Source organism: Nerophis ophidion, linkage group LG05 (genome assembly GCF_033978795.1).
Source record: "Nerophis ophidion isolate RoL-2023_Sa linkage group LG05, RoL_Noph_v1.0, whole genome shotgun sequence".
Classification (NCBI taxonomy): domain Eukaryota; kingdom Metazoa; phylum Chordata; class Actinopteri; order Syngnathiformes; family Syngnathidae; genus Nerophis; species Nerophis ophidion.
Window position 1 is genome coordinate 3,070,196 of NC_084615.1, and position 13,041 is coordinate 3,083,236.

Sequence of the window (13,041 nt, forward strand, 5' to 3'; positions counted from 1 at the left end):
TATGACCTGTGGAGTTCCTCAGGGGTCAATTCTGGGACCCCTGTCGTTGAACTTGTATGCTGCCACTAGGCCAGCTAAAAGACAGCTTTAATTTGTCCTACCATGACACTCAGATCTACAGTATGTGAACGTTGGCCTGTTGATTGACTTTGTTGCAGCATGGGACAGATCAGTGTGTGGATGCAGAACTATTTGCCTCAGCTAAACTCAGACAAAACTGAAATCCTCAGGTTAGAAAATCGAAAATTAATAATGGACTCAGACTTGAACTTCAACAGCCACATTAAGTCATTAACATCAGCAGCTATTTACCACCTAAAAACATTGCCAAAATCCGAGGAATAATGTCCAAAGCATATTTAGAAAGTCTAATCCATGCCTTTGTCTCCAGCAGGGTTAGACTACTCAAGAGAAAGTCAAACACAACTACAAATAGACGGAGTAGATTTTGAAAGGGTAAAAAACAAATTTTTGGCTGTAATAATAGATGAAAAAAGTAGCAAGAAACACGTCAATAATGAACAATGTTGTAGAACAAAAATCACTTCATATTCTTTACTGCTCAGTAGTTTTGTGTGGGGAAACAACTACAAATGTGCCCTTCATTTACTAATGCTGTTACAAAACAATCAAATAGAATAATACATAATGTTGGATATAGAGAACATACAAACCCTTTATTTATTAAATCACAAATATTGAAATCCAACGATTTGGTGCATTGCAAACTACTAAAATGATGTACAAAGCAAACTATGACCTGCTACCCAAGAACATACAACAATTCTTCTACAACACTTAAAACCTTTAGCACATCAGTATGTGGAATCAAATTATGGAACTGAATAACCAAAGAAATCGAACAAATCAATATGATTCAGTTTAAGAAAGTTCACAAAGTAAACAGAATAATGATGATGATGAACATCTTGAATCCTTTTTTAATTTTAGATCAATTATTTATATACTTAATATTTGTTTACTTACTATGATATATTATTTATGTATTCACTGTTCTGTTACAGAGAAGAAGAAATAGGATAAAATTAGGGGTAGGATTAAATAAGCTCAGCTTCTTCCTACTCCTTTTCGGACGTGCTGTCCTGAAACAACTGAAATATGTGATGCATTACATTGTATCAGATGCATGTTGGAAATAAACTGTAATGGCCTTCTTACTGGGTTTTCTAAACACACTTTAAAGCAGCTGCTGCTCGAGTCCTACCTACAACCAGGTTAAGTTTAGGGTTTTTTCTAGAGAGTCATTTCTTGAAACACTCTACACTATTTGAATAAAGAGAGTCTGCTCCTCACATTTTTAGCGAGCATCTCCGGTTCCAAGCCAATTCCCTTCCTGGACTGTGATGCAAGTCTAGATTTAGTGTAAGTCAGAAAATTAGACTGCAAAGTAATTACTTTTTTTATAGTAGAAGAGTCATTTCCCAAATTTAAAAAGGTACCATCTTTATCCTCAATTTGGCTTTTTCCACTTCCCGTGTTTTACGACGTCTAATCTCACTTCCCTTTTTATTTACTTTCCCTATTTTGGCCCTCTGCCCTTAGAAGAGTCTGCCTCATGCTTGGGAGGCAGAATGATGGCCAAAAACATTAACTAATAGGAATAGCTTTAGAAGTAGAAGAATAAACTGTCGCATTTTGCACAGATGTTACTTAGTTTTTGGAATTCTTTATGGAAGCACATTAGTAACTATGAAATCACCTCTAATAACAGTTCATGTTTCCCCTTTATCAACCGCAGCACTCGTGCATGCCATACCACCACTGACTGTAGGAAAGACACTATTATTACAGATGTCCGATAATGGCTTTTTTGACGATATCGCGATATTGTCCAATTATTAATGACCGATTCAGATATCAACCAATACCGATATATACAGTGGTGGAATGAACACATTATTATGCCTCATTTTGTTGTGATGCCCCGCTGGATGCATTAAACAATGCAACAAGGTTTTCCAAAATAAATCAACTCAAGTTATGGGGAAAAAATGCCGACATGGCACTGCGGTATTTATTATTGAAGTCACAAAGTGTATTATTTTTTTCAACATGCCTCAAAACAGCAGCTTGGAATTTGGGACATGCATGAGGAGGTTGAGGTGGGCGGGGTTAGAGGTGCGGGGGGTGTATATTGTTGCGTCCTGGAAGAGTTGGTGCTGCAAGAGATTCTGGGTTTTTGTTCTGTTGTGTTTATGTTGTGTTACGGTGCGGATGTTCTCCCGAAATATGTTTGTCATTCTTGTTTGGTGTGGGTTCACAGTGTGGCGCATGTTTGTAACAGTGTTAAAGTTGTTTTTACGGCCACCCTCAGTGTGACCTGTATGGCTGTTGACCAAGTATGCATTGCATTCACATGTGTGTGTGAACAGCCGTAGATTTTATGTGATTGGGCTGGCAGCAAATGCATACCGAAGTACATGTCAAACTACTTCCTTAAAGTAAATGACCGACATAACCACAACACCAGGGGGAGCTCCACAAACCACGTTAAACCCAGATTCCCATCTAACAAACGTCTCAAGTCATTCTCCTTCTATGCCAGATCAAAGTGGAATGCACTCTCAACTCGCGTAAAAGTAAGTGCATCTCTATCCTCCTTTAAAAGCGCACCAAGAGAACACCTACAGGCAACTTCAACCCGGATTGTAAATAATCAAATGTATATACTTGTTCTTATGCTATGTCCACTCCTTGATGTACATATCCTACTAAATAAGACCTACACTGATTCAATGTCCATTTCTCACATGTTGCAATTGTTGATGACTGAAGTTCTGATATCAACCAAACCCCCCCCCCCACATCCCATCCGCCGATTGTAAATAATGTAAATAATTCAATGTACATACTCTGATGATTAACTTGTGTGATGATTGTATTATGTTGATAGTATATATTTGTACCATGAATTGATTAACGTGGACCCCGACTTAAACAAGTTGAAAAACTTATTGGGGTGTTAGCATTTAGTGGTCAGTTGTACGGAATATGTACTGTACTGTGCAATCTACTAATAATATGTACTGTACTGTGCAATCTACTAATAATATGTACTGTACTGTGCAATCTACTAATAATATGTACTGTACTGTGCAATCTACTAATAATATGTACTGTACTGTGCAATCTACTAATAAAAGTTTCAATCAATCAATCAGTGCCCTTAAGGCACGCCCCAAATATTGCTGTCTGGGTGGAAATCAGGAAAAATTTGTGAGAATGGCTGCCCCGGAGATTCTTAGGAGGGGCACTGAAATTCAGGAGTCTTCCGGGAAAATGGGCAGGGTTGGCAAGTATGGCTGGGAGACACAATTGCTCTGCACTTCTCCCTACGTCCGTGTACCAGTCCGTAAAGCAGCGTTTTAAAAAGTCATACATTTTACGTTTAGAAACAGATACCGATCATTTCCGATATCACATTTTAACGCATTTATCGGCCGATAATATTGGCAGTCCGATATTATCGGACATCTATACTTATTTGTATTTGACTTTAGTCAATGTTTGTGTAGAATTTTATTTTGACTTGGGGGCCGGTATATATCTGTTTTTAGGAACACTAATACAAAAGCTCACAATAATGTCTGAATTGAATGTAAAAAACATTATGACAGACCGCCTTAAAAAACTAATGGAATTGTACATATTTTTTCCTGAATGAGAATGTACATGAAAGTAAAGAAAGTGGGATTTACAGTATTAACCATGAATGATAAAACACTGAATATTGACAACATATGAACATCACACCGCCTCTCTATCGACATATTTTACGATCAAGCGAAACGCAACAAAAATGCAACAAACACAGCGAAATATGAATGTCAGAATAATTGTATCTAAGTTATCACAAAACTTTGTGTTACGAGTTCAGCTCACCCTGCAAGAAGACAAAAACTGTCTTTGATCCTACCAAGCAAAAGGCTTGTAAAACTCCACTTTGTACAATGGGAAGTGAAATGAAGGCGTTGATTTCTTTCTTCGATTGTAATCCACAGGAAGATTTTGTCTTGACCCAAGATCTAAAAAGTGGAGAGGAAGCAAGGCCTGAGTCCCCTCCAGGTACCTTTTCTTTTAACTGTTTTGTGATAAAGGCGATGGCTGTTTACGACCGCCCTCCCTTAGAAACAGCTGTTGTCATGTAATGAGGTAAAGTCTAAACAAAAGAGGTGTACAATTTTTCGTCAGAGCGTGGTGAGACACAGTGTCTACGCGTTTCTCCTCATTGAGCTAAATTTAATTCTGTCTCTGTTTGATTGCTTGCTTCTTGTCTTGTTTAACAGATGTCATCAGTGTTTGAACCTGACAATGTAGGTGAAGGGTAAAAAAAACAAAACAAGATTCACAGCCCTACTAATTAAGCTGGTTTGGGGGGAATTGTCCACGGACAAATAGCGAGATCCTGCAAGTTCTTACTTGTAAAAGGTCATCATGCAGCCAGTGATGGTCATGTTCATTGGGACCTGCGCTGACATGCGGCCAATCAGGATCATCTTCTCTCCAGTGTCCGGATGGAATGCCGAGTCAAAAACATATTTGGCTCGCCACAGCTCGTCTTCCGTCAGCCCCGGGGAGACTATACCTTGCCTGGAATACCGTCAACAGTTGGATAAGAGCTCCTGATTGACGTCGTAGCCTCACTCACCTGTAGTCCGTGACGATTTTGTGTGCGTGTGCTAGTTGTTCGTTGGTGAGGAGGATGTTCCGCGGGTCGGTGACGGTGAAGAAGTGCTTAGCACGGCCCACGATGGTGCTCTGGTCCCAGCGGGGCTCCTTGATGTTTATGGAGGTGGAGAGCTCGGCAGCCATATTCATCTGGGGAAAGGAACATCGGCTTTTTGTCAGTCATCATTAGCGGAACTGTCTCAAAAAGCCCAATTAATGAACAGCTGAAAGTATGTTAGGATTCATGCAGATGATGAATATACAAAACCCAAAACCAGTGAAGTTGGCACCTTGTGTAATTCGCAAATAAAAACAGAATACAATGATTTGCAAATCCTTTTCAACTTATATTCAATTGAATGGACTGCAAAGACAAGATACTTAATGTTTGAACTCAGAAACACAATTTTTTTTTTGCAAATGATCATTTACTTAGAATTTAATGGCAGCAACACATTGCAAAAAAGTTGGCACGGGGGCATTTTTACCACTGTGTTACATGGCCTTTCTTTTAAACAACACTCACTAAACCTTCGGGAACTGAGGAGACCAATATTTGAAGCGTGAAATGGGTCGATGGCAACATTGCAAATTCCACGAGGGACTGACTTGGCATGTTCCAGCGTCTTGGCTGACAGCTAATTATTTTTACTTGGGGGGCCAAATGTAGAGAAAAAAAGTGTGTCTGGGGGCCGGTATATCTACTTTTAGGAACACTAGTACGAAACCTCCCAATAATGTCTGATTGAATGCTAAAAACGTTATGACAGACCGCCTTGGAAAACAGAATAGAATTTTACATTTTTTTACTGCATGAGACAGCAAGAATGTAAATGAAAATAAAGAATGTGGGATTTACAATATTAACTATGAAGGATAAAACACTGAATGTTGACAACTTATGAATGTCACGCCCCCTCTCCATCAACATACTTTACAAACATCCGTAACAGTTGGATACAGTATGTCTTGCAGTGTCTACAATTAGAAATACTTTGGTTCTCGCAGGAACGATCTGTGTCATCTTTCTATAAAACTTGGGGCCCTCTCTTAGACCTTATTAGGGACAAGCTTGACATCACTCTGAGCGATTCAAGTAACACAATTTAGACATAGCTGACCGCTGAAGATTCCCCCCCCCACCATTCCTTATGTTTATTTATTTAATTGTATATCTTACTGGGTTCAATCCCAGTCTCTGGATCTTTCTGTGTGGAGTTTGCATGTTCTCCCCGTGAATGCGTGGGTTCCCTCCGGGTACTCCGGCTTCCTCCCACCTCCAAAGACATGCACCTGGGGATAGGTTGATTGGCAACACTAAATTGGCATTAGTGTGTGAATGTGAGTGTGAATGTTGTCTGTCTATCTGTGTTGGCCCTGCGATGAGGTGGCGACTTGTCCAGGGTGTACGCCACCTTCAGCCCCATTGTAGCTGAGATAAGCGCCAGCTCCCCCCACGATCCCAAAGGGAATAAGCTGTAGAAAATGGATGGATGGATCTTATGTGTTATTATTTTTGTATTTTACCTTATCTATTCTTTTATCTATCTTTAATATATTTTGTTAGATTGAATCTATGTTTGCATAAATTTGTTTTGGGCTCTAGGGGACAATTACTTTGGGAATTGAGTGGGTGGGTATTATAAGGGGCGGGGTTTAGTATGTTACATATTGTAAAATGTGCAGATACCTCAACTTGCTGTTGCCATGATTCACTATGCCATCCATCCATCATCCATTTCCTACCGTTTATTCCCTGTTGGGGTCGCGGGGGGCGCTGGCACCTATCTCAGCTACAATCGGGCAGAAGGCGGTGTACACCCTGGACAAGTCGCCCCCTCATCGCAGGGCCAACACAGATAGACATACAACATTCACACTCACATTCACACACTAGGGCCAATTTAGTGTTGCCAATCAACCTATCCCCAGGTGCATGTCTTTGGAAGTGGGAGGAAGCCAGTGGTTCTCAACCTTCTTTCAGTCATGTACCCCCTGTGAACATTGTTTTCATTCAAGTACCCCCTAATGAGAGCAAAGCATTTTTGGTTGAAAAAAAGAGATAAAGAAGTAAAATACAGCACTATGTCATCAGTTTCTGATTTATTAAATTGTATAACAGTGCAAAATATTGCTCATTTGTAGTGGTCTTTCTTTATCTATGTGGAAGAAAAGATATTAAAAAAACCTAAAAACTTGTTAAAAAATAAACAAGTGATTCAATTATAAATGCAGATTTCTACACACAGAAGTAATCATCAACTTAAAGTGCCCTCTTTGGGGATTGTAATAGAGATCCATCTGGATTCATCAACTTACTTATAAAAATGTCTTCACAAAAAAATTAATTTTTACCAATATTTACGGAACATGTCCACAAAAAATCTAGCTGTCAACACTGAATTGTTGTATATATTTTTTTCACAGTTTATATTTTGTTGAAGTATTATTCAATAGATGTGTTTATAAAGGATTTTTGAATTGTAGCAATTTTTAGAATATTTAAAAAAAATCTCACGTACCCCTTGGTATACCTTCAAGTACCCCCGTTTGAGAACCACTGCACTATGCTGTACTGTCTGCAAAATTCAATACAAATATTTGGGGGGAAAAAATCAAGCGAAACGCAACAAACACAGCAAAATATGAATGTGAAGGGTAAAAAAAACAAACATCTACAATCTGTTATATCACTAAGCTTTAGAACTATCTAGTAAAAATCTCCTTCCGTGCCTGTCCCGGATACTCATACTTGCCAACCTTGAGACCTCCGATTTCGGGAGGTGGGGGGTGTGGTCGGGGGTGGGGCGTGGTTAAAAAGGGAGGAATATATTTACATCTACAATTCACCAACTCGAGTATTTCATATATATATATATATATATATATATATGAAATACTCGAGTTGGTGACAGGCACGGAAGGAGATTTTTACTAGATTTTTACTAGATTTTTGACTTTCAGTGAATTATAGCTATATATATTTATTTTATAATATATATAAATAAAAGAAATAGTTGAATTTCAGACGGCAGCTATCAAATACACAGTAATAAAAACACAGTTGATCTATTAACTGTACTGTGCTTGCTGGTTACTAAAAAAACTAAACAACAACACTTACCTTTCACTATTTAAGTAACCTTTGTTCTGCCATTTATTTATTCATTTTGCTCGTCAACGGTGTAATATATTGGGCTGGAGTCCATACCCAGGCGAAGTGATAAAGTTACGTCTCTTTACTCTGGGCTTCTGAACAGACTCCCTCACTTGCAGTCCGGTGCACAAAACCGTGTAAATCGTTGGCCAATCAAAAAGCAACCCCATAACGCTATGGCCAACATCCACCAGGAGATGGCAACAGACAACATAGAATCACTCTATTACAGACGGCGTCGTCATGACTGTAACTTCCTCGTTCATCTGCTTCGTCTCCTTGTGTGTGCAGTTTTTTATTCAAATCCGTAGATTTTGTAACGTGATTGGGCAGGCAAGCTGTTTATATAGTGGGAAAGCCAACGTGAAAACAGGCTGTTCCCACTCAGGAGCTGGAGGCCACGCCCCCTCCAGCTCCGGCTGAATTTCGGGAGATTTTCAGGAGAAAATGTATTCCGGGAGGTTTTCGGGGGAGGAGCTGAATTTCGGGAGTCTCCTGGAAAATCCGGGAGGGTTGGCAAGTATGCGGGTACTTGATTTCGGGAGAGGCGCTGAATTTCGGGAGTTTCCCGGAAAATCCGGAGTGTTGGCAAGTATGTCCCCGCCATTTGATACGCGGTAGAAGATGGATGGAAAATATAAAAAAAATGATTTGGGAATGTCCGGCGGGCCACATTGAAAAACTTAACGGATGTGGCCCCCGGGCCTTGGTTTTCCCGGGTCCGCTCCACAGTCTCCACTTTGCGGCAGTGCCCCGGAACGATGCGTGGCAACTTTGTGCGGCCATTTATTTTTGCGAGTGCACTAAAAAGTTTGTGTCAGGGTGCAGCCAGATGACGTGTGGGCTCCTCCTCGCCGGGGGCCGTGCATGCGAGGATGATGTGCCGCAGCGTGATGAAACTCCTCCGGGGAATTGCACCAAACATGGCCGCTGTTTGACTGACACGCGGGCCCGAGTCTCGCCGGAGGCTGTGCGGTCTCTTTCAATTCAATTCAAGTGTCAGGAGGGGGAGAAAAGGCACAGTTTCCTCAGCCATAAAGGCATAAACGCAGCGTTAATCAATACTTTTAATTGCTAATGAAGGTGATGGCGGAGGTGAACTTTGGACCGAGTGATTCGCGGGCTTGTGCCCTCACTCTCCGCCAATCACAGCCGGCCTGCCGGGCTACACATTAACCACATCTCGCCCCCGACACGTTTACATACATTTCACCATTTGTTTTTTGTTTTTTATTATTTAATTAAATGTACAGGAATTGACCTCAAATGTACCTTTTTGTCGACGCAACGACAAAAAGGTACACAGACCACCTGACCCAAAGGCGTCCAATCAGGGCCGTGTGCAAACAAGGCAAAGAGGCTACAAATGGCAGTAAAATGGAATGATGTATGAATATTGTAGAGATACAGTCCAGAGATGAAGCCGGCAGCTGTGTGCCTCTGTGGAGGCGCCACATCCACACGTCCACGACACGCCAGCTGTTCCCCTCCACCAAATAGGCGTGTTTACTTACCGCACTGAGGGCTCCGGGGCTCCGTACGAGGTGTCCTGGAAGGCTGCTGCCAGCTAATTTAGCGAAGGGTCGTAGTCCGCCACCACATCCCCCGCGCCGGAAGCAGCTGCCTGACACAATAAAAGACGAGGCACTGCGCTCGGCACAAAGCGCCAACCTGTTTGATAGAAATCACTACGACTCAACGTTAATGTTAGTTCGGATTTATACTGTTGAATACACGCAAGTCAAATGCCAGCGAACACACCACGTGGTTACATCATGAGGCTTTTATTTGGGGAATTCAAGCTTCCGGTAAGGACTTCACACGGGAGCTTGATACATGAGGCTGATGGTGCTATTACTAAAACTAACTCTATGTGTAATGTAAATGTGTATTTATATTTTCTATCTATCTATATGTTAATGGAGGTTTCCGCCCGGATGCGGCTGAGATAGGCTCCAGCACCCACCCGTGAACCCGATAGGGACAAGCGGTAGTAAAGGATGGAACGATGGATGGATATGTTAATGTATGTATTGTTTTATAACAGAGGTGTCCGAACCTTTTCCACCACATACTGGAAAGTCAAAGCAAGCGGGGACCATTTCAGTTTTTATCATGTAAAAAAAAAAAAAAAATATATATATATATATATATATATATATTTATATATATGTATATATATGATGAGGTCGGCGGCTGCTTACCGTAGTTGTGAGACCTGTTGTGGCTCAATATTGGTCCATATATAAGGCGCACCGGATTATAAGGCGCACTGTCAGCGTTTGAGAACATTTTAGGTGCGCCTTATAGTGCGGAAAATACGGTAGCTGAAAATGAGCTTCCCCCACATGAAAGACCAGCACCCGCCACCTGTGTAGAGTGTGTGGACAACTTCTAAAAGACTTTAAACACATATTGATAAAAATCGTATGATAAATTGTCTCTACTTGTCCTAAAGTTACTTACCACAGGGTGGGTTGGAACGTAACCCCCGGGATAATCGAGGGAACACCATATTTTGCTTAGATCAGGTGTATAGTTAGTAATATACTGTAGTTTGATGGACTGTATATGTAACTGGATACTAACGAGACACATTAGGTACAGTGCGGGGATCTTAAATTACATTAAACATATGTTTCTTATTGCGATCGAAGTATAATTTAGTCCTTAAATAAAATAGTGAACATACTAGACAACTTGTGTTTTAGTAGTCAGTAAACAAACAAAGGCTTCTTATTAGTCTGCTGACATATGCAGTAACATATTGTGTCATTTATAAACCTATTATTTTGTCAACTTTATTATGAACAAGCTGTAAAAATTAATGATTAATCTACTTGGGACGGCGTGGCGCAGTGGCACAGTGGCCATGAGCAAAACCCGAGTGTCCCTGGTTCAAATCCCACCTAATACCAACCTCGTCACGTCCGTTGTGTCCTGAGCAAGACACTTCACCCTTGCTCCTGATGGGTGCTGGTTGGCGCCTTGCATGGCAGCTCCCTCCATCAGTGTGTGAATGTGGAAGTAGTGTCAAAGCGCTTTGAGTACCTTGAAGGTAGAAAAGTGCGATACAAGTACAACCCATTTATCATTTATTTATATATATATATATATATATATATATATATATATATATATATATCCATCCATCCATCCATCCATCCATCCATCATCTTCCGCTTATCCGAGGTCGGGTCGCGGGGGCAACAGCCTAAGCAGGGAAACCCAGACTTCCCTCTCCCCAGCCACTTCGTCTAGCTCTTCCCGGGGGATCCCGAGGCGTTCCCAGGCCAGCCAGGAGACATAGTCTTCCCAACGTGTCCTGGGTCTTCCCCGTGGCCTCCTACCGGTTGGACGTGCCCTAAACACCTCCCTAGGGAGGCGTTCGGGTGGCATCCTGACCAGATGCCCGAACCACTATGCCCCGAACCACTATGTTCTGACACTGATCATACAGGGAGTGGACTATGTTCTGACACTGATCATACAGGGAGTGGACTATGTTCTGACACTGATCATACAGGGAGTGGACTATGTTCTGACACTGATCATACAGGGAGTGGACTATGTTCTGACACTGATCATACAGGGAGTGGACTATGTTCTGACACTGATCATACAGGGAGTGGATTATGTTCTGACACTGATCATACAGGGAGTGGACTATGTTCTGACACTGATCATACAGGGAGTGGACTATGTTCTGACACTGATCATACAGGGAGTGGACTATGTTCTGACACTGATCATACAGGGAGTGGACTATGTTTTGACACTGATCATACAGGGAGTGGACTATGTTCTGACACTGATCATACAGGGAGTGGACTATGTTCTGACACTGATCATACAGGGAGTGGACTATGTTCTGACACTGATCATACAGGGAGTGGACTATGTTCTGACACTGATCATACAGGGAGTGGACTATGTTCTGACACTGATCATATAGGGAGTGGACCGCCACAATAAGACAGTCCGGTACCCCATACTCTCTGAGCACTCCCCACAGGACTTCCCGAGGGACACGGTCCAATGCCTTCTCCAAGTCCACATATATATATATATATATATATATATATATATATATATATATATATATATATACATATATATATATATATATATATATACATATATATATATATATATATATATGTTTTTTTTTATTACAAAAAAAGTAAAACATTATATATATATATTTTTTACATGATAAATATATATATATATATATATATATATATATATATGTATATATATATATATATATATATATATATATATAGCAGTTCTACAGTTATTATCAGTCAAACCTAATTGTTGTATTTGTAAACCTTACCAAAACGCCGGATTGTAATAAAACTCACACAGATACAATAATGCAGGCACTTTTAGACATAATGCATGTTTGCTTTTTGAGTTATCTTTTTATAACAGATTTTTTTTTACACCTAAAATAAGTGGAGGACTTCAGCCCGACATGTGCAGTACAGGCCACACCTTCTTATTCAATGGCTTGTCTTTATTTTCATGACTATTTACATGGTAGTTTGTCACTGGAGGCGTCATAACTATGAATGGACATGTGGAATTATGTACTTAACAAAAAAAGGTGAAGTAACTAAAAAAAAAATAGTTTTATATTCTCAATTTTTCAGAATAGCCACCCTTTACTCTGATTACTGCTTTGCACACTCTTGGCATTCTCTCCATGAGCTTTAAGAGATGGTCAATTGAAATGATTTTCACTTCACACGTGTGCCTAAATGTTCAGAACTTAAATGTATAAACCAGGGGTGTCCAAAGTGGGGGTCATTTGTGGCCCACAGTATATTTTAAATGAACACTGAAATTGAAGTGGTACTTTTATATATATATATATATATATATATATATATATATATATATTTTTTTATTTTTTTTTTTTATTTTTATTTTTTTTTATTACAAAAAAGTAAGACATTATATATATATTTTTTTTACATGATAAATATATATATATATATATATATATATTTTTTTTATTACAAAAAAGTAAAACATTATATATATTTTTTTTTTACATGATAAATCTATATATATATATATATATTTTTTTTTGTTTTTATTACAAAAAAGTAAAACATTATATATATATATTTTTTACATGATAAATATATATATATATATGTATATATGTATATATGTATGTA

The 13,041-nt window shown here is 39.7% G+C and overlaps 1 protein-coding gene across 1 annotated transcript in view; it reads right to left on the reverse strand.

Annotated features, from left to right (window-relative positions):
• Positions 1–9,503, reverse strand: part of sfxn1 (sideroflexin 1) — a 35,394-nt gene extending 25,891 nt beyond the window's left edge. The window contains exons 1-3 of the mRNA XM_061899722.1: positions 9,361–9,503; positions 4,670–4,839; positions 4,441–4,611 (exon numbers count right to left, since the gene is read on the reverse strand). Coding sequence (XP_061755706.1) covers positions 4,441–4,611; positions 4,670–4,839 — 341 coding nt within the window. The 5' untranslated portion in view covers positions 9,361–9,503. The remainder of the gene's footprint in view (positions 1–4,440; positions 4,612–4,669; positions 4,840–9,360) is intronic.
• Between the last annotated feature and the right edge of the window lie 3,538 nt (positions 9,504–13,041).